Genomic DNA, 24,425 nt, shown 5'->3' on the forward strand with positions numbered 1-24,425 from the left:
AGGCTTGAGGGGTTCAAGCATCAGCTTCAGGCACTGAGGACAGCCAGCTCTGTTGATTGGAGCATTGGCCTCAGACAGGTATTGCTGGATGAATCCTGGTCGAGCACATGCAGGAGTCTGTCTCTCTATTTCCCCTCTCCTCACTTCAAAAAATAATAATCTGCTTTCTTTATATCATCCTTAGTCTAAAATATACATATATTTTAATAGAGGAAATCTTGTGTACCTATCACTGTCACTCCTCACCATGCCCAGCTCTTTGAAAAATACTGTCAGACCACACTTGCTGATCCATAATTCTGGCAATCTCAAATGTAATGAAAGGTAAGGAGACAATTCCACATGTAGCAAAGCATTAAAATAAAAATGGAATTTTATTCTAAAAAGTAAACTTACTTTGACATTATAAATCCAGGTTGTTGTTGCTTTTCTTTTCTTCTCTCACTCTCTCATTCATTATTCTTTTTGAGGGGAGGGCAATAGAGTAAATTGTATGGTGGAGTAAATAGCACTCATCCCCAATAACACTCCAAATTCAAAGAAAGATCAACAACATAAATCTCTTCGCAACACATGGATTTTACTTGTAGGAACCATCCCATCAGGTAGAAAAACATTTCTGAATACAGGAGGTCCCAACTGCCTTAATCTGTGTGCCCTCCAGAGTATCAGGGACAGGCACCAGAGCTAGACTTAAAACTCAAATCCATTTTCTGAGATATCAATCAAGAAACCATCTCATAATGCCAAAGCATATTTGTGCACAAGGAATAAAATACTAGGATTATTTGCTAAAGAAAAGCACATACCACACACTGTAGCAAAGAAAAGATTTCCTACACAAGAACAATGCTAAAAATAAACCCTTTGCAGTTAGTCTCTAGAGGATCATGTAGGTAATAAATATGTTTTCAAATATTTTTAAACTCTCTTTTTCCCTTCTTAGTGAAGGTAAATCTTAGATATTGCATGCTATCCATAAAATAATAAAGCTGTATCTCTTTGTAAACATTGAAACAGTTTTAAGAATCATTCTGAAGTATATATATAAGATTTCAACTGTCCAAAATAACATACTGCAAACCTCTCTACTCCTGGTTCTTTCAAAGGATTTCAAAGATAAAGAAGAAAATAGTAGGACAAGAAATGGATTAAGAGAGGAGACGAAAAACAACATCGCCAGGATTTCATTAAAGCACGAAATTCAGAATAAGAATGAAGAAAAAATCAACACTGTTCCACGACCTCCTCCATATTCTCTTCGGCACTCTTATCAAGAGGAGTATCAAAACCTGGGGTATCATAAAACCTACCCCCCATATACACTAGAAACAAGACTGTTGCCACGCTGTATGAAACAGATTCAGTTGGGACCACAGGTACAGGCTCTATCTAAACATATAGAGACCTTTCAAAAGCAATCAGATTTCTTCTGTTAGGAATGCTAGCAATATTTAACCAAGCAGGCAAACATAGTTATGCCAAGTCAGAGAGACAAATTCCTGAATGATAATCAGGAGAATTGACTCACAGGCTGGACATCTTGTGTGCAGATGTGTTTTGGCAAAGCATTCCCTGGCTCCCATCCAAAAACAGCTTTAATATATTCAGTACAAAAAGTTGATTTTAAGATACAAAAAATAGCAACGCTAAGGATAAATTATAAAATATGCATTTATTTGGCTATGTGTTATACATAATAACTTCTTAGTTTCAGGATCAAATATATTTTTGCAAAGGAGACTTAAATAATAGATGTGGTTCAAGCATAAAGAAATATGTCTATAAATTAAGATGCTTATAAGAAAAGATGCTCTATCTATGACTGCTTTCACTAAAATTTTTTCTTTAAAATTCATCTGATCTATATTTTGGTGGGATTCCTAACTTCATGTTTAATACAATCTCTGTCACACAACTGAGTGATTAATAGTAAACATGCATGCCTCCAGTTTCAAATTTAAATGTAAGATGGCACAAGACAAGAGGATTTCACGTGACGCTCAGTTTAATTTAGTGATTCCATAAACATCTTCTTCCAATTTAAAAAATATGGTAATACAAAGCAATTTTGTTTGCTCTAATTCTGGTGCCAGATTAGGTAATTAGAATGGTGTCTAATATCCTTCCAGTAAATGTTTCTCCATAAATGCAAAATGGAATCGAGGGTCTGAGGGTTACATTAGCTTAATGAAAACAAGACTTTAATGCATATTGTTAAAGCAATGTTTGAATGCACTTATTAAGGCCCAAGTTCCCACAACCATATGGTTTTTGTCATTAATGTCTCCTTTGAGAAAAAGCACTAAAATTAGAAAAAAAAAGTTTTATCTTTGATTCCAATGATCCCAACTAAATGATATGGTAGCCATATGGCATGCAGCAGTGATAGAAGAACATGGAAGTGTCCTTGTAAGCTTTATAAAAATTTTTTGGCTGCCAACTTGACCCTGACCTCCCTCATATTATCTTCATTTTTTTTCTTTTCTTGCGAGCAAAGAAACCAGTGTTATTTGCACAGGAAACAGCATTCACATAATGAAATCTTTACAGAAAACAACTTTCTTTCTCAGAAAACCAAAGATTCCAGACTCAACTGACATGTTCAAAAATAATTTGCTTTTAAGAATATGATTGTAGTATAAGCCATTGTAGAGGAAAATATTAATACATTGTACTTATAACCTTAAATATACAATATAGAAAAGAATGAAAAGCTGGTCTGTGGTGGCGCAGTGGATAGGGCATTGACCCAGAATGCTGAGGTTGCTGGTTTGAAACCCTGGACTTGTCTGGTCAGGCACATATGATAGATGAGCGATGAACAACTAAAGTGAACCAACTATGAGTTGATACTTCTTGTCCCCCCCTTTAATCAACAAATAAAATCTTAAAAAAAGAATGAAAAGAACATAATTAAAATCTAGGTTTCCATATAAAAATATCTAATTTAGTATTTAGGTTTGTAAATACTCTCTCTCTCTCTCTCTTTTTTAATTAAGTGAGAGAAGGGGAAACAGAGAATCAGACTTCGGCATGCGCCCTGACCAGGATCCACCTGGCAAGCCCTCTATGGGACAATGCTCTTCCTATCTGTGACTGCTGTTCTGTTGCTGGGCAGCTGAGGTATTATAGCACCTGAGGTGAGGCCATGGAGCCATCCTCAGTGCCTGGGGCCAATTTGTTTCAACGGAGCCCATGGCTGCTGGAGGGGAAGAGAGAGATAGAGAGAGAGAAGGGAGAAGAGGAAGGGGAAGGAGCAGATGGTTGCTTCTCCTGTGTGCCCTGACCAGGAATCGAACCCGGGACTTCTACATGCCAGGCTGACACTCTACCACTGAGCCAGTGCCGGTAAATATTTTCAGAACAGAATTATTTCATTTTACCTCTATAAGATCAACAGCAGGAAAGGTTTATTATCATCTATAAAGTTCTAAATTTGGGCTCAATTTAGACAAGCTTTTCTAGGCTTTTGGATAGTTACTTGAACCTTATGTATCTGATTTTAAAAAAGAAAAATTAAAAAAGATGAAATTTCACACAGGACTCTGTTCAACTATATTTCCGGTTTCTCCCAAATACAGAGTCTTAGCAAGTAAATAACACTTGCAAAGAATGAAATGACAGGCTTCTTGGAATGTTCATTTTTAAAGAGAGCTTTAAAGGTAAAGGCAAATGAATCCTTCTCATTAATCAATTTGCAAAGCCTACTGTTAGTATAAAATGAGTTTGTTCTTCACACATTATTTACTGACAACCCACTATGCCCAAGCAATATACTTAGCCAAAGCAAATCTTAGTAATTTGCTTTTCTATCAAACTATCAATTTTTCCAGTATCCATCAATGAATACTTGCTGCAACAAATAAAAATGACCCTTCTCTTGTGAACTCTTTTGATGTTTTCCAGTTTTTTTAATGAAGAGGCAGTAGTTAGAAGAGGTGAAAACCACGAAACTGAAAAGTAAAAACTATTTTTTAAATTTTATTTATTTATTTATTTTGTGACAGAGAGAGTCAGAGAGAGGAACAGACAGGAAAGAAGAGAGATGAGAAGCATCAATTCTTCATTACAGCACCTTGGTTGATCTTTGATTGCTTTCTCATATGTGCCTTGACCATGGGGCTACAGCAGACCAAGTGACCCCTTTGCTCAAGCCAGCGACCTTGGGATCAAGCTGGTGAGCCTTGCTCAAACCAGATAAGCCTGCGCTCAAGCTGGCGACCTCGGGGTCTCAAACCTGGGTCCTCCATATTCCAGTCCAACGCTCTATCCACTGCGACACCACCCGGTCAGGTTAAAAACTACTTTCTATCCCCACACTTCAAACAACACTCAGACAGACACACCTTGGATCTGTCATTTACTCCTCCCAATTTCTTCACCGGCAAAAGAGATGAGGGTCTGCTCTTTTTGTTTAATTAGGCTAGCAATTTTCAACCGGTGAGCCACAAGAGGCACACTAATGTGCAGCAAGAAGTTTTAAAATAAAAAGTATCTGACTATTTAGTTAGGGACATTGATCTCTTTTCCCTAAGACTGTCAAATAAAAAACCGACAGCAGCCAACACAAAAATACCCATCTGATGTGAATAAATCAGAACTACACCTATTTGTTTTTGTCAGATTGGCAAAAAATATACCATACTTTTTGACATGCTGCAGAATTTTAGCAACTAGTTTATTTGTGCCATAAGATGAAAAGGTTGAAAATCACTTTATTAGGTTGTTGCAAAAATAAATTTGATAGATAAAAAACTCTGAAGAACTAAAAAGCACAACCAATCTTCTCTTCATTTTAAAGACAAGCAAAATGTAAAATATAACTGAAATGGCCCAAACACAAACAAAACCTTTAATCAAACAGATTTCTCAACTACTCTCCCAACTTAACTATTCAAAACACTCTGTATTACAATTTTAAGGCTACTTCAGAAATGATCATAAATGATTCAGATAGTTTTTTATCCATTTAATTAAGTCTAAAGCACACTTAAATTTCTAAAAAAGAAACATTTGTGACCCAGCAACAAGATAGTTTGAAATACTTTCCAGACCAGTGAGCTGTGCAATACCTTCAAAAATGGGATGACGAAAGGTCGCAGTGGGAAGTTAGTAGCTTCTTGCAGTTTGGAATGAAATTCTTCAATTGTCAAAGTAGAGTTCTGTTGAAAAAATATGTACATAAACACATTTGTCTCTTGGTGTATAGTATAAACACTGAGACTAATAAATTACTAATACTATTATAACACAGGGTAATAATCAACAGACACACACAAGAAGCAGTATTTGAAAATAAAACCTTTTGACTTTATAAAAAAATATCATATAGTTTATTGTATCACCCACCTCTAAAAATAACATTTGAAAATGAAACACAATATATGTTGTACTTTTAGAAGACTGTGAATAGTTTTGTCACAGAAATCTCTGCAATTATGAGGAACATTTTAATATTACCTTTATGGAAAACAAACACATTTGGATGTGTTTAAAAGCACAACTGATCATGTAATGGGCAAAAGATAAGTATTAGAATCTCAATTCAGGCTCTGGCCAGTTGGCTCAGTGGTAGAGCATCGGCCCAGCATGTAGATGTCCCGGGTCTGATTTTATCAGGGCACACAGAAAAAGCATCCATCTGCTTCTCCACTCCTCCCCCTCTTGCTTCTCATTCTCTCTCTCTCTCTCTTCCCCCTCCCCTCTCTTCCCCTCCTGAAGCCATTGCTTGATGGGAATGGGCACTGAGGATGGCTGCATGGCCTCCGTCTCAAGCACTAAGAAGAGCTCAGTTACTGAGCAATGCAGCAATGGCCCCAGATAAGCAGAACATTGCCTCCTAGTGGGTTTGCTGGATGATCCCGATCAGGGTGCATACAGGAGTCTGTCTCTCTGCCTTCCCTCCCTTCACTAAATTAAAAAAAAATACTCAATTCATCCCACATATCATGTCTGTGTTACTGCGGGTGGAGATATTCTTCTCCTGTCCTTCCACCTTACATTCCTTCTTTGTCTACCAACACATCTTTGCTCAGGGTGAACAATTATGTTGGATAGTATGTTGAGTTATTAAAGCCAAAAAGGAAGGTCTGGTCCTTCTCTGATTCACTGAGTCTTATAGAGAGTGAAAAAATTATCCATTTATCAAATATATTTCATTTAACATAGAGGCAATTTGTATTGCTCAACTCAAAAGAGACTGCAAAATGACCCGAATTCAACCCAACCTAGCTCATATTAACAAGACCAAAGTATGCTGGGTTTGTATCCTTCAATGGGTAATGAGTATTGATAAAAGTATCTATTTAATAGACAGCCAACCTATTATAAAGGTGTTGAATAAATTAACTGTATTTGGTTCATTTTCCTTAGTCCCTAGAAAGACTCACAACTGTAAACTTCAGTCTCAACTTCAACCCTTCAATTATCCTCATGCCTGAAAAAATTAGGGTATTTGTGACCTAACAGATTTAGAATATTGTTTCTCCATGTTTTTGTGCAGTTCCTTTTCCTTTTATTATAAACTATGGGGCATAAAGTTCAAAGCTTTTTATATCCGCAGATTCAAAACATCTAACATGAAATTATAAACACTAGTTTTCTATATGTAGCAGTAGAGGTCAGGGAGTCTTTTTTATTTTTTTAATCTGTCATCTTTTTTTTTTAGTTAGTAATTTAAAATTTTTTTCATTAAATAAAATTAAGTTTCAAGTGTACAATCCATAATACATGATCAGTACATGTATTTTGTGTCCACTGCCCAATGTCAAACCATCTTCTGTCACCATATATTTGGCCCCATTTACCCTTACTACCTTCCACTTTTGTTTCTATGGCTCATTTTCTAAAGCCAGACCAGTTGTGTTTTGCACATTAAATCAGTTACTAATATTTTTCTTAGCTCTGTGTAAATAACAGCATAATGAGATTCATTATGATTTACTACCTGAGTGCTAATCATAGGCTTGTCCCTACCTTTTAAGTGGCCTTGTATATTTTACTTCTGTAAATCTGTTTCCTCATATATAAAATATGTATAAAAATATCACTACCTCACCTGACGTTTGGTGGTGCAATGGATGGTCAACCTGGAACACTAAGGTTGCCAGTTCAAAACCCCATGTTTGCGGGGTCAGGCACATATGACAAGCAAGTACTACAAGTTGATTCTTTTCGCCCCCCCCTTTTCTCTCTTTCTCTCTCCCCTCTCTCTAAAATCAATAAATAAAATCTTTTTTAAAAAAATCACTACCTCAAAGGGTTATCCCAAGATTTAAATAAAATGACATGTGTTAAAGCTTGTAGTCAATGCTTAAAACAAAATCCATTATCTATACATTCACTCATTTGTCAATTGTTCACTACTTGTCTATGATGTGCAAGGCACTACTAATTAATGTTTCCCCTTAACTTATCTCCATAAGGTTTTCAGATAAATAAATGTATTTAAAATAAGTACTGCCATCAAAATTATACCAATTAAGATGTGGAAAAATCTACTTACAGTTACCAAATTTTTCTATATTTAAAGTTATGAAAAACACTGTTAAATACATATTAAATTTATACAGCAGTTGTCAAAAAATTTTTTGTATTAGTAACAACATATTCACCATTTTCTTAATACAATGACTGTTTTGGATTTACTTTGTGTGGCTGGTTCCTCAGTCTAACTTATTTAGGTGTTGAAAAGCATATTATGCAAAACTCAAAATGAATAAAAAGGAAAAGATAAGTAACTGACAAAAGTAACTGCTGTATGCTAACATTCTTTTGTAAAATCACCATCCTTCACCTGGAGGAGTACAAGGTGAAGCAATAGATTGTGATGAATGTGAAAGCTTCTGTTCTTAAGAGTGCAGAGAAGAGGGAGACAACATTTAAAAACTGAATTGCAGAATCTCTGTTAATGTGAGATACTGTGATTTGAAGCATGTCTATTGCACTGGACTCTCACCCAGACTTTTAATTCTGTAATTTCTTGACAAAACACAACTGGTATGTTATTGCCTATGATAAACCCATGTAATAAAAATAGATGATCTATTTTAAGAAAAAGAAAACTATAAGCCCGGGTGATAAAAGGACTGAATATGTGACTCATAACTTCTCCATGGCTCAGTTTGCTATGAAAAAATAGCCTTCCTAAATGAAAATCCTCTACTTATATATGAAATCATAATAAATGTAAAAGTGATTTAGGATCCTAAAAATGTTATATGTTTTCATTTCTAGTGTGATAATATATAGAATATACTTTTACGTTTCCAAATCATCATTAGTAGCTTTTATTCTCACTAATCATTTAAGTAATTTTACCTATAACAAAGAATTGTTTTTGTGTTTTTATTTTCCAAAAACCAATTAGTTGTTACCAGGGGTGCAGGAGGGATAAAAGTGTGGTGTTATTGTTTTAGGGGTACAGAGGTTCAGTTTGGGGTGATGAAAATGTTCTGGAAATGAAGACTGGTGATGGTTACACAATAGTGAATGTACTTAATGTCACCAAACTATACATTATAAATGGTTAAAATGGTAAATTTTATGTTATATATATTTACCACAATAAACAATTTTTAATGTTATTAGCCCTAAATATGAAAATACAGAAACAAAGAATATGTTATATATTCTTATCAAGCTAATAATAAAAGTTCTCTAAATCAACTAAGTTATAAAGAGCACTGACCCTGGGCGGTTGGCCCAGATAGAGTCATTCCAAAACACCAACGTTGTGGGATTACTCCTCAGTCAGGGTACACACGGGAGGCACCAATGAATGCACAACTAAATGGAACAACGAATGAATGAACAAATGCTTTTCTCTCTCTCACACACACATCCCTTTCCTCTCTCTGTCTCTCTAAAGTCAATCAATGAAAAAAAAAAGAGCACCCAATTAGGTTAAGTGAATCACTAACATAAAAAACATTCTGTCATTGTTGAAAGGCACTAGCCATGCCAGGAGGATATACTTATTCAATTTTACACAAAAATACATATTTATGGTCAAGATAACAATAAATCTGTATAACCATATCTTTATTAGTCAAATAGTAAAAGAAACAAACCATAGTGAGGGTCAACACACAATGCAGAATTGAAACCTTGTTATATAATTATCAGACCTGCATACAATCTCCAGCAGTAGAACTATTAGAACAAAAGAACTGTGAGAAAGGAGATTGTATTTTTTTAATCTCCCCTACACACTCTCCCTTATCCCAGAAAATTGGGCTGATTTCTGTTTGCTTACCACCAGTCCTAGTACGAGGGTACGAACTCTCTCTCCTATCTCTGGTGAAATGTCATTGCCAAACTGCTGCAGGGTAGTAAGGAACCGTTTCAGCTTACTGAGTTGCCTGGCGCCACAGGCTGGGGGCAGCTGTTGATTAGCCAGAGAAGAAGAGGAAGAAGAGGAAGGCCCATTGCTAAAGCCATTGGGCGGCGAGGGGGCACCATTCAAGGCTGTGGGTGAATGGCTTGTGCCATTAGTTACTGTCAAGAGCACAAAATCAGAAAGAAAAAATAAACTTATAGAGAAATGCACAAGAAAATTACAAACCAAGTTTCCTTCCCTTTAAATCTGGTGGATTTTGTAATTTAAAAATTGTTGGATACAATTTTATATTAGTTTTAGGTGTATAACTCAGTGATTAGACATTATATAACTGACAATGTGATCACCCCAATAAATCTAGTATCCACCTGACACCATACATCATTATTACATTATTATTGACTATAATTCTTATGCTGTAATTAAAAAAAAATAAGTTTAAAGTTAAAATAACTGTTGGAGTTTTTTTTGTAAAATGCTTTAATTTCATAGGCTCAGGTATTCTATAATTAAATGGGTCTACTTCTTGCTCTGCATGAGGGTATTTTGCATAGAAACTGACTATAAATGGAGTCAGCTAAAACATATGCACATATGCCAACCACCTGAAATGTTTCAAACAGAACAAACATCGCTTGGATGTCAGCCTTTTGCCACCAGCTTATATCAATATAACAGGACTATTTCTTTCTAAACTGCTCCCCTAGAGAAAGTGTACATTTGGTGGAGACTAAATTTATCACTGAACATTTTTAATCATGTTTTGTACATACAACTGACAGCTGTGTTTATAAAAATTAGACTTTCAAGTTTTAACCTTATACCACCCAATTAGAAGGCTATTTTCTCCTTCTTATGCTTCTTAACCATTTATTTAGGGAAAATGCAAATTTTATGTAAGAAGCCAAAATATATATGGTAATTATCAAGGAGTTATTTCAAGAAATTCAAACGGTACATATCTATGCTAATAATAGTTGGTGGTAATTCAGTAAATTCATTTCTAATAATATTTATTCAAACATCAATGCAATGATGCATAACTAATAGGCTAAAAAATTGCACTTTTCTCACTAAAGAAAATTTTGATTTTATAATGTTAAATCAAAATTAATTTAACAAACTGATCATTACCAAACACATTTTTAAATAAAATTTTGGAAAACTATCTCCAACAATAGTCTGAAGATGGTTTAAGCATTCTATTATTCTTAAAGTTTCAGGATAGTAACAAATGGTCTCTTGTCTTAAATGAATACCAAATAACCTGTGAAGAAATGATAGCTCACTAGGATTTTTCACAGTAGACATATGTCTATCACTATGGCTTTGGTTAACAACAAAACAAATACAAGATAACAGGGTTATAACTCAGCACTGTTGCAGCCCCCTGCTTCTTACACATTTGAAAAGGTCTTTTAAATGGCAACACAACACTACATAAAAATCCTGGGATGTGTATTTTGTCGATCCCTTTTAATCCCACAAATCTATTTTTGCTTGGTATTTTTATTCATATAGACTTAATGGCATGTGGTCTATAAACACCATTTTCTGTAACAAACAGTATTTGTTTCACAAATCCTTGATGACAATTTAACCAAGACTTTGAGACTGATTAAAACAAAGCTACCTACTATCGCTGCTAGAATATACAGAAAAGAAAAGGAAGTTGCCATTTTGTCAGAATGTTCTGTCCTTTCCTTGAAAAACAATATACTCCATAGATTCAGAACATAAGGCTTGAGTCGAGATGAAATGGAATAAAGATTTTATAAAAGTCTGACAGTTTCAAGGCAAGAAAAATACTCCTTATTTCAGAAAGTTTTCTATATGCAACTGCAAGTCTTGTGTGTGTGTGCAAACATTAGATTTTAACATTTTAACCTAAAAAAGTTTGATTTCAACATGATTTGTAAATAATAGAAAACATTCTCGCTCTTTCTCTCTCTCTCAAATCAGTAACATATTAAAAAAATAAAGAAAACAGTGTTAGAAGATCAGGTGTAACCTGGAAATGATTATTAACATGTTCCAAGTCAAAATGAACAAACTAAAATAAAAAGTTCCACATTAAGTCGAATTAAAAGTTATAGTGGTAACATCTCCAGTTATAGATCAAATGTAGTGTGCATTCATAGATTGTAGTAAACTATGTTTTTGAAGCAATCCACGAAAAGTCAGGCAAATATTGGCAGTTACACATATTATACCATAGTCATGACACATCTTTACTCAATACCTGGTCACTGGCAAACAAGTAATTTTTTTTGCTTCATTTCTGCATAATTCATTGATGTTAGACCTTGTTTTCTCTTAATTTTTATTTACAGAATATAATGTAGCTCTGGCCAGTGAATAGTGTTGTCCAGAGTGCTGAGGTTGCTGGTTTCATCCCCAGTCAGGGTACATAGAAGAAGCAATCAATGAGTGAACAACTAAATGGAACAACTAAGTGGAACGAGTTGATGCCACTTTTCTCTCTCTCTCTACTCCTTCCCCCTTCTCTTTCCCTTTCTCTCTCTCTCAAATCAATAGAAAATAATTTTTAAAAACCATAATTTAAACTTCAAAAGGAAAATAACAAATGCAGAAATGCCTACTCACATGTTGTCGGTGTAAATGAACTGGTTCTCGGGGCTCCTTGAGTTGTTGGGGGCGGTGGCATCGTGGGAGGAGTCAGCCTAGATGGAGTCTTCACATCCACAGGTGAGTCTGGCATTGTGGAGTGCTTCTCAGTACGATCTAGAGGATGCCACCATGAATGGTTACTTTTTTCCTTAATCACCTCAATTTTTTAGTTTGGGGTCATCTTTTTTACACTAAAGTAAACAGAAGAAATCTAACATCTATCAATGAAAAAAAGGCTTATCTACTAAAGTTTAAATCAGGATCTGATCATCCAAACCCCACTTAAGAAGATGTATCAGATGGCAGGACCTCATTTGTCACTGGGTTATTCTACATCCTATTGTTATTTCTGTCTTGGGCAAATGCTAGCTTCGTAGTGTTATAGGCAATAGCACAAGTTCTCTCAAACCAGAAGCCCGCATTTTCAAGATTTAAAAAAAAATAGGTGAGGAAGTAAGATGGTAATGAACCCCTGAGACAGCTTAGAAATAACACAAATCTGAAGCTCTGATATGCAGGTGAGAGATACCGATAGAAACCAGTGTCTGGTGATTTTTTAACACCTGTCATCCCCTTTCTATACTTAGTCTTCTAGCCTGTTAGATGAAGTAGGTTATGTCTCCAGGACATACACCTCACTTAATTTTTTTCTGCCATGTTTGAAAAATCACCACCACATAAATGTTATATGTCACACAAAGGAGTTATTAGCTTAGAATTTGTGAGTTTATGACCTGCCACTTTAAAAATCTGAGACCAATATTCAATTAATAATCTCAAAGTAAGATAAAAAAGTTCCAAATTAAGAACTAAAAAAAAAAAACAAACCAAAACAAAAAAAAATAAAAACTGAAGGCCCTCCTTATATTTTTTCATGAGTAGTTGAAGATATTAAGAAATTTTCTGATAACCCATTAATGAACATTTGAACTTCAGGACTGTTTTCTGCTAAGAATACTTATCCCTCAGATTTTTAAACTTTTTACATGAGTTTAATCTCTTTATCAAATCTTCAGTAAAAATTAGGCAGTTTTTGTTTGTTTCTTTTGATCCAATTTTCTACAGAAGTATACAGATGTGTGTGCATACCAAACAGGTTTGAGGTGTCTCTTGCAGCCTTAGACACAGATATTTCTCACTTGACTATTTGAAGAGTAACATAGATGACTGATAAAGACACTGACAAGAGTGTTGTGATTATGGGAGGAAAAGGGGGATGGGGAGAGGTAGAAGAGGGTAAAGGGGGCATAGAAGGAGACTTGACTTGGGGTTGTGAATGCCTGGTCCAATGTACAGATGATTTATCATGGAATGGTATACATGAAACCTATGTAACATTATTACCAATGTCACCCCAAGAAAGTACATTTATATGAATGGGTCTTTTAGAATACTATAATCATATGGGTATACAGAATAAAACTCAAATAACTTAAAAGTCAATTATTAAAAGAAAATGAAAAGTCCAAATTACTAATATGCCAAAATTACCACACCTTTATTTAAAGCAGTTTCATCAGACTTGGGTTGAAATAGAACACAATATTTAAAAGTTGAAATAATGTCAATACCATATTAGGTAAGATGTAACAAAAGAATGAAACTCATCAGTATTCTCTTAACAGCATTTCAAAATATGATCTAGTTAACAGTATCAGGGTCTCTATTTGTTAATCTTTAACTGCTGGTTGAATAAGTGTTGAGTGAGATGATGGTAAAGACACAAATGGAGAACATTTTTACCTTTATCTTACTATTAAAAATTGTCCTCATATTGCTAATGCAGATTTAAAACTAGTATCAGTAAATCAATTATTCTAGAAAAATAAATGCATTAGGCAGGGTTAAAGCCATTTATTCAATAGTTAAATTCACTGCACAGTCTACTCACCTCAACCAACCTCAGCAACAAGGGACTAAACAGCTTCCTACTTATGTTGCAGCTGAGGGAAGAGGTACAGCAGCAAATACAAGTCACCCTAAATAAAGGCAAATATTTCTCTCATGCCAAGGAAGGAGGGATAAAGGGAAGCTTGCCAGAGTCAGCTGGGAGATAACAGTGGGAACTGCTGGTCCATCTGGTTTTCATTCTGCTAACACTCACATTGAACTGTTAGAGAAGCCAGTCCAGATACACAGATTGAAATACACAGTTGTACAGACAGAGAAGAAAAGAGCAGGAGGGGGATGGAAAAGTGGGATGAATGAAAAAATAGAGTAGTAAAAGAGAAGAAAAAAGAAGAAAGACCAAAACAGAGAAAAGAGCCCGAAGAGGGAGAAATTCAGTCTGGACAGCTTCATTTACCTCAGGAGCTAAAAGCTGAGCTTTAGAGGACATAGCTCCCACCTTACGGACCTTGACCTAGTCCTTGAGCAATACTTAAATTTGAAAACATACCTTAAACCCGTTTTTTAATTTTTTTAAAACAGAAAAAAATTAAATGAAAAAAAGAAGAAACTACAAAGATGACAATGAGTTTCCTTTTCAAACTTCAGATAATCCTTTTATTTCTATCTTAATCTATGCAGTTTTAGAAAGATTTTTTGATATATCATAATTTTGATTTAAAAACATTTTGAATATGTGTCTTGGTCCACTATTTGTAACGTAACTCCTATCCAGAAGATCATCGTCATCATAATTATCATAAAAGATGAATGATTTTAAATTCTTGAAATGTCATCTAGGAACAGCAACAAGTGAGCCACGGCATAGCGAACCACCACAACTGCTAACAGGAACATTCACATTCAAACTGGAATATATGTATGTCAATCTTTAAGATGTGACTTTAGCCAAATTTCTGAGATGGTTAGCTTTACTCTGATCAAATAGAGTTTCAACCCAGAGGTCCTACAAACTTAAACAAAGTGGGACCATATGTAACTTATTCTGTGCTGCTCAGTGCAATCAATCCAGGACAGAGTTAGATGGTGAAATTACCAGCCAGGCCTCCTAACCCCTACACACACACACACACACACACACTCCTCTTGGGTAAAAAATATTAAAATAATTTCAGAAAATGTGTTTCAAGTACACTGAGTTGTGTTGCACGTTTTGAATTAAAAAAAACACATTTTGGAATATATATTCTTCAAATTTTTAGAACAGCAAAAGAGCAGATTTAACTACAGAAGCATCATATTCCATTTCAAATTAGAAGGCACAATGAAACCATTATTATTATATTTCTCATTTTAAGTTCATGAAAAGTATTTTTCTTGTACATAATTTCTATTTTTAGTTGCTGTATGAGAATGATATTGAAAGATTGACACAAAATGATAAAAGAAAAAAAACCATTTCTATCAGAGCAGCAAGTTATGTTAATCAAAAGGACTGATTTACCTTAATGATTCACACCACTTCTAAACAAGATTTTCAGTATGTGGTAACACTTCAACTCACATGGCAAATATCCAACACATATGTATTGAAGATGGTTGATGCAAGGAAGAAAGTGGGGCATATATAAATACACTACACATAGCATTTCAATGTCAGGGTCTTCTAGAAGTGGTATGTTTCCATTCATTTCTTTTTTGTTTTTTAAGTAAAGGAAAAGTCATGGCATAATCTACCATGGCACTTATTTTAGTTTTAGTTAGTTCAAATAATTCCAGATGTATTTTTAAAGCCTAAAAAAACCAGCATTCTACATTGTCCTTGTTTACATACCACTACAGAGGTGAACAGTGTAAAAATACAGTAAGTTCAGTATTGGTAAACACCTTTCCATCAGAGTTCTTCAGGTCAATTGTAATAGAGTACCTATTTCTCAGATGCATTATGGATTGAAAAACCTCTTGGTCAATTAGTAGTAAGTCCAGAGTTAGTCACTGTTTTAAAGTATTACTTAGAAAATTAAATTTAAGGGGGTGACATCAATCAGTAAGAGTACATAGGTTTCAGGTAAACACCTCCATAGGATTTGAACAGTTGATTATGTTGTATAGCCATCACCCAAAGTCAATTCATTTTCTGCGACTGTATATTTGACTCTTATTATGCCCTTCCTATACCCCATGCCCACAGAACCCTCCCCCCGGTAACAACTTCACTTTTATCTATGTCCATGAGTATCAATTTTATATACCATGTATGTTAGAAATCATATAGTTCTTAGCATTTTCAGATTTACTTATTTCACTCAGTATTATGTTCTCAAGGTTCATCTATGTTGCTGTAAACGGCCTATGTCGTCATTTCTTACGACTGAGTAGTATTCCATTGTATATGTGTACCACTTCTTCTTTATCCAATCAGTTGAAGGACACTATGGTTCCTTCCATGTCTTGGACACTGAATAATGCTGTGATCAATATGGGGAGCATGTGCGTTTATGTACCATTTATTATTTTTTTGTATAGATACCCAGAAGAGGGATTTTGGGGTCATATCGTAGTTCTATTCTTAAGTTTTTGAAGAACCACTATACTTTCTTCCATAATGGTTGTACCAGTTTAGGTTCCCACAAGCAGTGAATGAGGTTCCTTTTTCTCCACAGCGTCTCCAACACTTGCTATTACCTGTCTTATTGATAATAGCTAATCTAACAGGTGTGAGGTGGTATCTCATTGTAGTATTGATTTGTATTTCTTGAATAGCTAGTTAAAATGAGCATTTTTTTCATATATCTATTGACCATCTGTATGCCTTCTTGGGAGAAGTGTCTGTTCAGCTCCTTTCCACAATTAATTTTTTTTAATTTTTAAATTTTATTTAGAAAATTAACTTTAACAAGGTAAAATTGATCAGTAAGAGTACATAGGTTTTAGATAAACATTTCTATAGCATCTGAACTGTTGATTATGTTGTATATCCATCACCCCAAATCAAATTATTTTCTGTCACCTTATATTTGTCCCTCTTTATACCCTTCTCCCCACCATCACCCATTTCCCACAATCCCTCCCCCCTGGTGACTACTTCACTTTTATCTGTGTCCATGAATCTCAGTTTATATCTCACCTATATGTGAAATCATACAGTTCTTAGCTTTTTCTGATATACTTATTTCACACAGTATAATGTTCTCAAGGTCCACCCACGTCATAAATGTCACTATGTCATCATTTCTTATGGCTTAGTATCCCATTGTATATATGTACCACATCTTCTTTATCCAATCCTCTATTGAGAGACACCTTGGCTGTTTCCATGTTTTGGCCACTGTGAATAATGCTGCTATAAACATGTGGGTGCATGTGTCTTTATATATCAATGTATTTGATATTTTGAAGGTAGGCACATAGCAGAGGGGTTGCTGGATCAATTTTTTAATTCTGGGTCAATTTTTTAATTCTATTTTTAATTTTTTGAGGACCCACCATACTTTCTTCCATAATGGTTGTACTACTATATATTCCCACCAGCAGTGAATGAGGGTTCCTGTCTTGTTGATAATAGCCCATCTAACAGGTGTGAGGTGGTATCTAAGGGTAGTTTTGATTTGCATTTCTCTAGTAGCTACTGAACATGAACAACCTTTCATATATCTGTTGACCATTTGTATGTCCTCTTGGGAGAAGAATCAGGTCCTCTTCCCATTTTTTAATTGGTATTTGCTTCTTTGTTGCTGAGCTTTGAGAGTTCTTTTTATATTTTGGTATTAGCCCCTTATCAAAGCTATTGTTTACAAATATAATCTCCCATTTAGTTGGCTGCCTATTTGTTTTGTTGTCAGTTCCTTTTGCTGTGCAGAAGCTTTTTAGTTTAATATAGTACAAATAATTTATTTTTGCCTTTATTTCCCCTGCCTTTGGGGTCAAATTCATAAATTGTTCTCTATGGCCAAGATCCCTGAGTTTAGGGACTATATTTTATTCTATGTAATTTATTGTTTCATATCTTGTATAAATATTTAGGTCTTTGTTACATTTTGAAATAATTTTTGTTCAGGGGGACGAACTGTAGTAAGTTTAATTTTTCTGCATGTGGCTTTCCAATTTTCCCAGCACCATTTATTGAAGAGGATTTCTTTTCTCCATTGTGTGTTTTTGGCTCCTTTGTCAAAGATTATCTGTCCATATATATGCAGTTTTATTTCTGGGCTCTCGATTCTTTTCTATTGGTCTACATGTCTGTAATTCTGCCAATATCATGCTGTTTTGATTATTGTGTTTCTACATTACAATTTGAAGTCAGGTAGTGTGATACCTCCAGCTTCATTTTTTTTTTCCTCAGGATTGCTTTGGCTATTCGTGGTTTTTTATAGTTCCATACACACCTGGTGAGGTTTTGTTCTATTTATTTAAAAAATGACACTAGAATTTAAATGTGGATTGTATTAAATTTATATATTGTTTTGGGTAATACTGACATTTTAACTATTTTGATTCTTCCAAATCCATGATCATAGAATATTTTTCCGTTTCATTGTGTCTTTTTTTTTTTTTTTTGTATTTTTCTGAAGCCGGAAACGAGGAGAGACAGTCAGACAGACTCCTGCATGCGCCCGACCGGGATCCACCCGGCACACTCACCAGGGGGCGACGCTCTGCCCACCCGGGGCGTCGCTATGTTGCAACCAGAGCCACTCTAGCGCCTGAGGCAGAGGCCACAGAGCCATCCCCAGCGCCCAGGCCATCTTTGCTCCAATGGAGCCTTGGCTGCGGGAGGGGAAGAGAGAGACAGAGAGGAAGGAGAGGGGGAGGGGTGGAGAAGCAAATGGGAGCTTCTCCTGTATGCCCTGGCCGGGAATCAAACCCGGGACTTCTGCACGCCAGGCTGACGCTCTACCACTGAGCCAACCGGCCAGGGCTCATTGTGTCTTTTTTCAATTTCCTTCAATAATGCTTTGTAGTGTTCAGTATATAAATCCTACACATGCTTTGTTACGTTTATTTCTAGGTATCTTATTTTTTCTGTTGCAATTGTAAAAGAAATTGTTTTCTTTTAGTTCTGAAGTTTCATCATTGTCATATATGAAAGCAATAGACTTTTGTATATTGATTTTGTATCCTGCAACCTTACTGTATTGGTTTATTGTTTCTAATAGTTTTTTGGTGGAGTGTTTCTATATACAGGATCATGTAATCTGCAAAAAGTGATACCTTTACTTCTTCTTTTTCGATAAGGATGCTTTTTATATCTTTCTCTTGCCTAATTGTTCTGACAAAAACTCCCAGAATTATGTTCAATATGAGTGGAGAAAGTGGGCAGCCATGTCTTGTTCCTGATGTAGAGGAAAAGCCACCTTTTGTTCTCTATCTAGTATGATATTAAATGATGGTTTGTTCATATATGGCCCTTATTATGTTGAGGTACTTTCCTTCTATACACATTTTATTGAGTGTTTTAAAAATTAATCGATGTTGTATCTTACCGAATGCCTTTTCTGTATCTCTTGATATAATCATGTGATTTTTGTTCTTTGTTTTATTGGTGTGGTGTATTACATTGATTGGTTTCTGTAAAGTGAACCATCCTTATGCTTCTGAAATAAATTTCACTTCATTGTGATGTATTATTTTTTAAATGTATTGTTGTATTTTATTTGCTAGTAGTTTCTTAGAGAATTTTTGTATGTATTCATTAAAGATACTGGTCTCTAGTTTTCTTTACCTTGTCCTTGTCAGGGTTTGGTATGAGGGCTATGGTGGTCTCATAAAATGTTAGGGAATATGGCTTCTTCCTATATTTTTTGGAAAACTTTGAGAAGGATAGGTACCCAATCTTTTTTGAATTCACTAGTGTAGACATCTGGTCCTGAACTTTTATTTTGGGGGAGGTTTTTGATAGTTGTTTCTATTTTCTCCCTGCTTATGGGGGTTTTCCACTTCTTCACGACTCAGTCTAAAAAATTGTAGAGCTCTTGGAACTTATCAATTTCTTCTAGATTGCTAAATTTGATGGCATATAACCTTTCACAGTATTCTAGTATGATCTTTTGTATAACTATGATGTCTGTGGTAATTTTTCCTCTTACAATTCAAATTTATTTCTACGAGACATTTTTTCTTTTTTTCCTTAGTGAATCTTTCCAGGAGTTTGTCAATTTTATTGATCTTTTCAAACAATCAGCTCTTTGTTGTATTAATTTTTTGTATAATTTTTTTTTGTTCTCTATTTCATTTAGTTCTGCTCTAATTTTTGTATTTTCTTTCTTCTGTTCACTTTTTTTTTCTTCTTTTTGTTCTTTAAGATGTGATGTTAGGTTGTTAATTTGGGAATCTCTCTTGTTTCTTGATATAAGCCTGTAATGATATAAACTTCCCTTTTACTACTGCTTTCACTGCATCCCAGAAATTTTTATATATTTTGTTGTTATTCTCGGTCTGTATATGTCTTTTGAGCTCTGCTTTTATTTCTTCTTGGACACAGTTATTTTTAAAAAGTATGTTGCTTTGTTTCCACATTTTTCTGGTTTTCTCTACTTCTTTTTTGCAGTTAAATTCTAATTTCAAAGCCTTATGGTAAGAGAATGTGCTTGGTATAATTTCGATCTTCCTGAATTTAGTGATGTTAGTTTTGTGGCCCAACACATGGTCTATCCTTGAGAATGTTCCACACACACTGAATAAGAATATATAATCTGACGTTTTGGGATGAAATGTCTTATAAATATCTGTTTTTTACATTTGATCTAGTGTGTCTTTTTAGGCCAATGTTTTTTTTATTGATTTTCTTTTTGATGATACATACAAAGCCATCAATGGTATGTTGAAATATTCAAGTATGAATGTGTTTTTGTCTGTTTCTATTTTTATATCAGTTAGAAGGTGTCATGTATTTTGGTGCCCCATGATTCAGTGCATGTATATTAAGAAGTGTTATGTTTTCTTGATACAATGTGCCCTTAATCATTATAAAATGTCCATCTTTGTCTCTTGGTACCTTTGTTATTTGAACTCAGCATTGTCATATATGAATATTAGTTAACACCTGGTTTTCTTTGGATATTATTTGCCTGTGGAATTGCTTTCCAAACTTTCACTTTGAATCTACTTTTGTTTGCAGGTTAGATGTGTCTTTTGAAAGCAGCATATGGTTGAGTTTTTCTTTTTGATCTAATCTGCTACTCTGTGCCTTTTTATTGGTGATTTCAGTCCATTTACATTTAGTGTAATTACTGACACTTGAAGATTTTCTATAGTGATTTTATGTTTTGCTTTCTGGTATCTCTGTGTCTCATTTGATTCTTCTCCTTTTTGTTTTTGTCAGTTTTTTTTTTTGTTTTGTTTTGGGGTTTTTTTGGTGGCATTTCATACCTCTTTCCTTTTCTTCTTTTTTTAAGCTATGTGTTTCAGTAGTGGCCTTTTTGTGGGTGGTTACAATTAGGTTATTAAGAGAAAATGTTATTTTTTTCTTTTCTAAGTGAGAGGAGGGGAGATAGACTCTCGCATGTGTCCCCACCAGTATTCACCAGGCTACACCCATCTGGGGCCATGCTCCCAAACAAACTATTTTTAGCACTTGAGGTAGAGGCTTCACAGAGCCATCCCCAGTGCCCGGGGCTTATGTGAAGCAGCTCATCACTTCTCCTGTGTTCCCTTACTGGGAATTGAACCCAGACATCCACAAAAGAGGCTAACATCCTACCACTGAGCCAACCGGCCAGGGCAAAAGGAAAATATTCATATGTACAACAGTCCTTTGTCTTCTAAGTGCTTCTGCACTCCATCTCCTTTGCTACTGCAGATTTTTATCTTTTCCCCTTATATGTTATTGTCGCAGATTATCCTTGTTTCTATTTTAACCTTGTTGGAACTTTTACTTGTAGTTTTTGTTTTCTTCTTTGTATCTGGTCAAACAACACCCTTGAATATTGGCTGCAGTGGGTGTTTTCTGGAGATAAATTCCCTCACCTTTTGCATGTCTGCAAAAGTTTTTATTTCTCTTTTATATTTGAAGGATAACTTTGATGGATATAGTATTCTTGGCTGGTAATGACTCCATTGCAGTACTTTGAATGTTTGGGTCCACTCTCTTCTGGCTTGTAGAGTTTCCGGTGATAAGTGTGATGATAACCTAATGGGCCTTCCTTTATATATCATGTTCTTCTTTTCCCTAGCTGCACTGGAGATTCTTTGTCATCAATTTTTGACAATTTTATTACCATGTGCCTTAGAGAAGGTCTGTTTGGACTGAGGTAACTTGGTACTTTGTATGCTTCTTGTATGCAAAGATCTAACTCTTTCCATAGACTTGGGAAATTCTCATCAGTTATTTGCTTGAATAGGCTCTCCCTTCTCCCACTCTTTTTTTTTGTAACATACCCATTATTCTTATACTGTATTGCTCTTTCTGATGAAGTCAGAAAATTCTTGTAGAGCTCTATCATTTTTCTTAACTCATGAATTTCTCTCGTCTTCTCTCTGTAACACTTCTAGTTGCCTGTCTTTGATGTCACTGATTCTCTCCCTTTTTTTTAATCAAGTGAGAAGCAGGGAGATGGAGAGACATTCCTTCATGCACCCCAGCCAGGATCACCCCAGCAACCTATCTTGGGCTTATGTTCTGCCCATTTGTATCTGCCCATTTTGTTATTTTTCAAAGGGTTTCTGGGAAGTTTCTTTTGGCGCACATAGGTATGGGTGGTTCCAGCCAAAGTTCCTGGGCCTGGTTCCTCACATGACCTTCCCCCAATGTCAACTGACCTCACATTCTGACCTTTTATGTTATATAGGGGCACCACTATTCGTCTGGCTACTTCCTGCTGGTTAAGGATGTCATGGGGAAGGGAGGTCGGAAGGTGCTCAGCAACCAAGTTATTTTAATGCCTGAGTGAGGCCATGGAGCCATCCTCAGTGCCGGGGTCCACTTGCTCATTTGAGCCATAGCTGTGGGAGGGGAAGACAGAGGGGATGCATGGAGAAGCAGATAGTTGCTTCTCCTGTGTGTCCTGACTGGGAATTGAACCCAGGACTTCCACATGCCAGGCTGATGCTCTACTGCTGAGCCCACTGGCCAGCACCAATTCTCTCTTCTATCTGGACTGCTATATTAGCTAAACTAGCTACCTCATTTTTCAATTTATGTACTGAGTTCTTCATCTCTTCTTGGTTCTTTTTTAAAGTTTCAAGTCTCCTTGGTGAAGTACTCACTTTGTGTTTTGAACTTATTTAATTGTTTGCTAGTGTTTTCTTGCATCTCATTGAGTATTTCCAGAACTTCAATATTGAATTCAGTATCGTTTAACTCCAAGGTTTCCCTGTGATTGAGCTTGTATTGTGGACATTTTAAATTTTCTTCCTGAACTATGTCTCTTTCTTGTGTAGTCATGGTATTCAATTTCTTCTTCTCTGATGGCATCTGAGAGTGGTATTGTTAAGAATTCTAACAAAAATAAATAAATAAATAAACTGAAAAAAGTGAAAAATAGAAAAATTTTAAAAATGACAAGTAGTTTCTGGCTGGTTGGCCCAGTGGTAGAACGTCATCTCAGCGTGTGTATGTCCCAGGTTTGATTCCTGTTCATGGCATACAGAAGAAGCACTATCTGCTTCTCTAACAATCTCTCTCCCCTGCTCTCTCTCTCTCATTCCTTCCCACAGCCATGGCTCAGTTAGATCAAGTTGGCCCAAGGCACTGATGATGGTTCCATGGCCTTGCCTCAGGCACTAAAATAGCTCATTTGCTGAGCAACAGAGCAATGGCTCCAAATGGGGAGTTCATTCCCAGATGGATCCCAGTCGAGATACATGCGGGAGTCTTCCTTAATTTTTTTTTTAAAAAGGACAATTAAAAAAGAAAAACCATGAAAAAAAAACAAAGATAAAAAACAAAAAAGTCAAAACCAAACAACCACAAAATATAAGAATAAAAATTACCAAAAATTAAAGTGAAATTCAAAAGAAGAAATAAAATTTTCAGTTTTCAGAGGTTTTTCTGTTTTCTTCCAGTAGGTGGTGATGTACTAAAAGTTTTAGGTCTGTGAAATTCATGGACTGACTTCCACTGAGATGCTGTCACAATGATGTAAGCGGGGTTGCAATTGTGCTGGTGTGTGGGGCTAGTTAGGGCTTTTAGGCTTTAGAAATGTTGTTCTCAGGCCTCTGAGCATTTCTCCCCATGTCTTAATAGACCAGGGACCAGACAGGGAGCAACTCTGTTCTTTAGGGATGAGAGTGGCTCTGGAGAGTTGGGGGTGGGATCTGTCTCTGCCACTCTCCATACCCCACGAGGTGAGGGAGGTAGGATCTGGGAGGCAGGATCTGGGAAGCTAGGGGGCAGCATTTTGGTTTTATGTGTCTCTGTGCCAAGAGCAGACTGTAGGCAGACCGCCAGAACCATGGCCATGACACCCACGTTCTGCCTTAGCTTTAATTTAGTATCTCCCCCTCTGCCCTTCAATCTCACCTCTCCTCCTGACAGAGAGAGACCCAATCACTCTGGGCTTCTCCCTTCTGTGAAGCCCCAGCAGACAAAAATCCAGGCAGTCTGCACCTCTCTCTCCCCAGAGCCAACCCAGGGTCTTATCTTCTGCCTTCCTTTTCAACCATT

At 35.7% G+C, this 24,425-nt stretch overlaps 1 protein-coding gene across 8 annotated transcripts in view; it reads right to left on the reverse strand.

The window, feature by feature from the left end:
• Nucleotides 1-24,425, reverse strand: part of RUNX1T1 (RUNX1 partner transcriptional co-repressor 1) — a 194,690-nt gene that overhangs the window by 72,530 nt on the left and 97,735 nt on the right. For all 8 annotated transcript variants that reach the window (XM_066379100.1, XM_066379104.1, XM_066379106.1 and 5 more), the window contains 3 exons: nucleotides 11,951-12,088; nucleotides 9,260-9,501; nucleotides 5,076-5,165 (listed from right to left, as the gene is read on the reverse strand). In XM_066379100.1, the coding sequence (XP_066235197.1) occupies nucleotides 5,076-5,165; nucleotides 9,260-9,501; nucleotides 11,951-12,088 (470 nt within the window). The remainder of the gene's footprint in view (nucleotides 1-5,075; nucleotides 5,166-9,259; nucleotides 9,502-11,950; nucleotides 12,089-24,425) is intronic.

This window comes from Saccopteryx leptura, chromosome 3 (assembly GCF_036850995.1).
Source record: "Saccopteryx leptura isolate mSacLep1 chromosome 3, mSacLep1_pri_phased_curated, whole genome shotgun sequence".
NCBI classification, from domain to species: domain Eukaryota; kingdom Metazoa; phylum Chordata; class Mammalia; order Chiroptera; family Emballonuridae; genus Saccopteryx; species Saccopteryx leptura.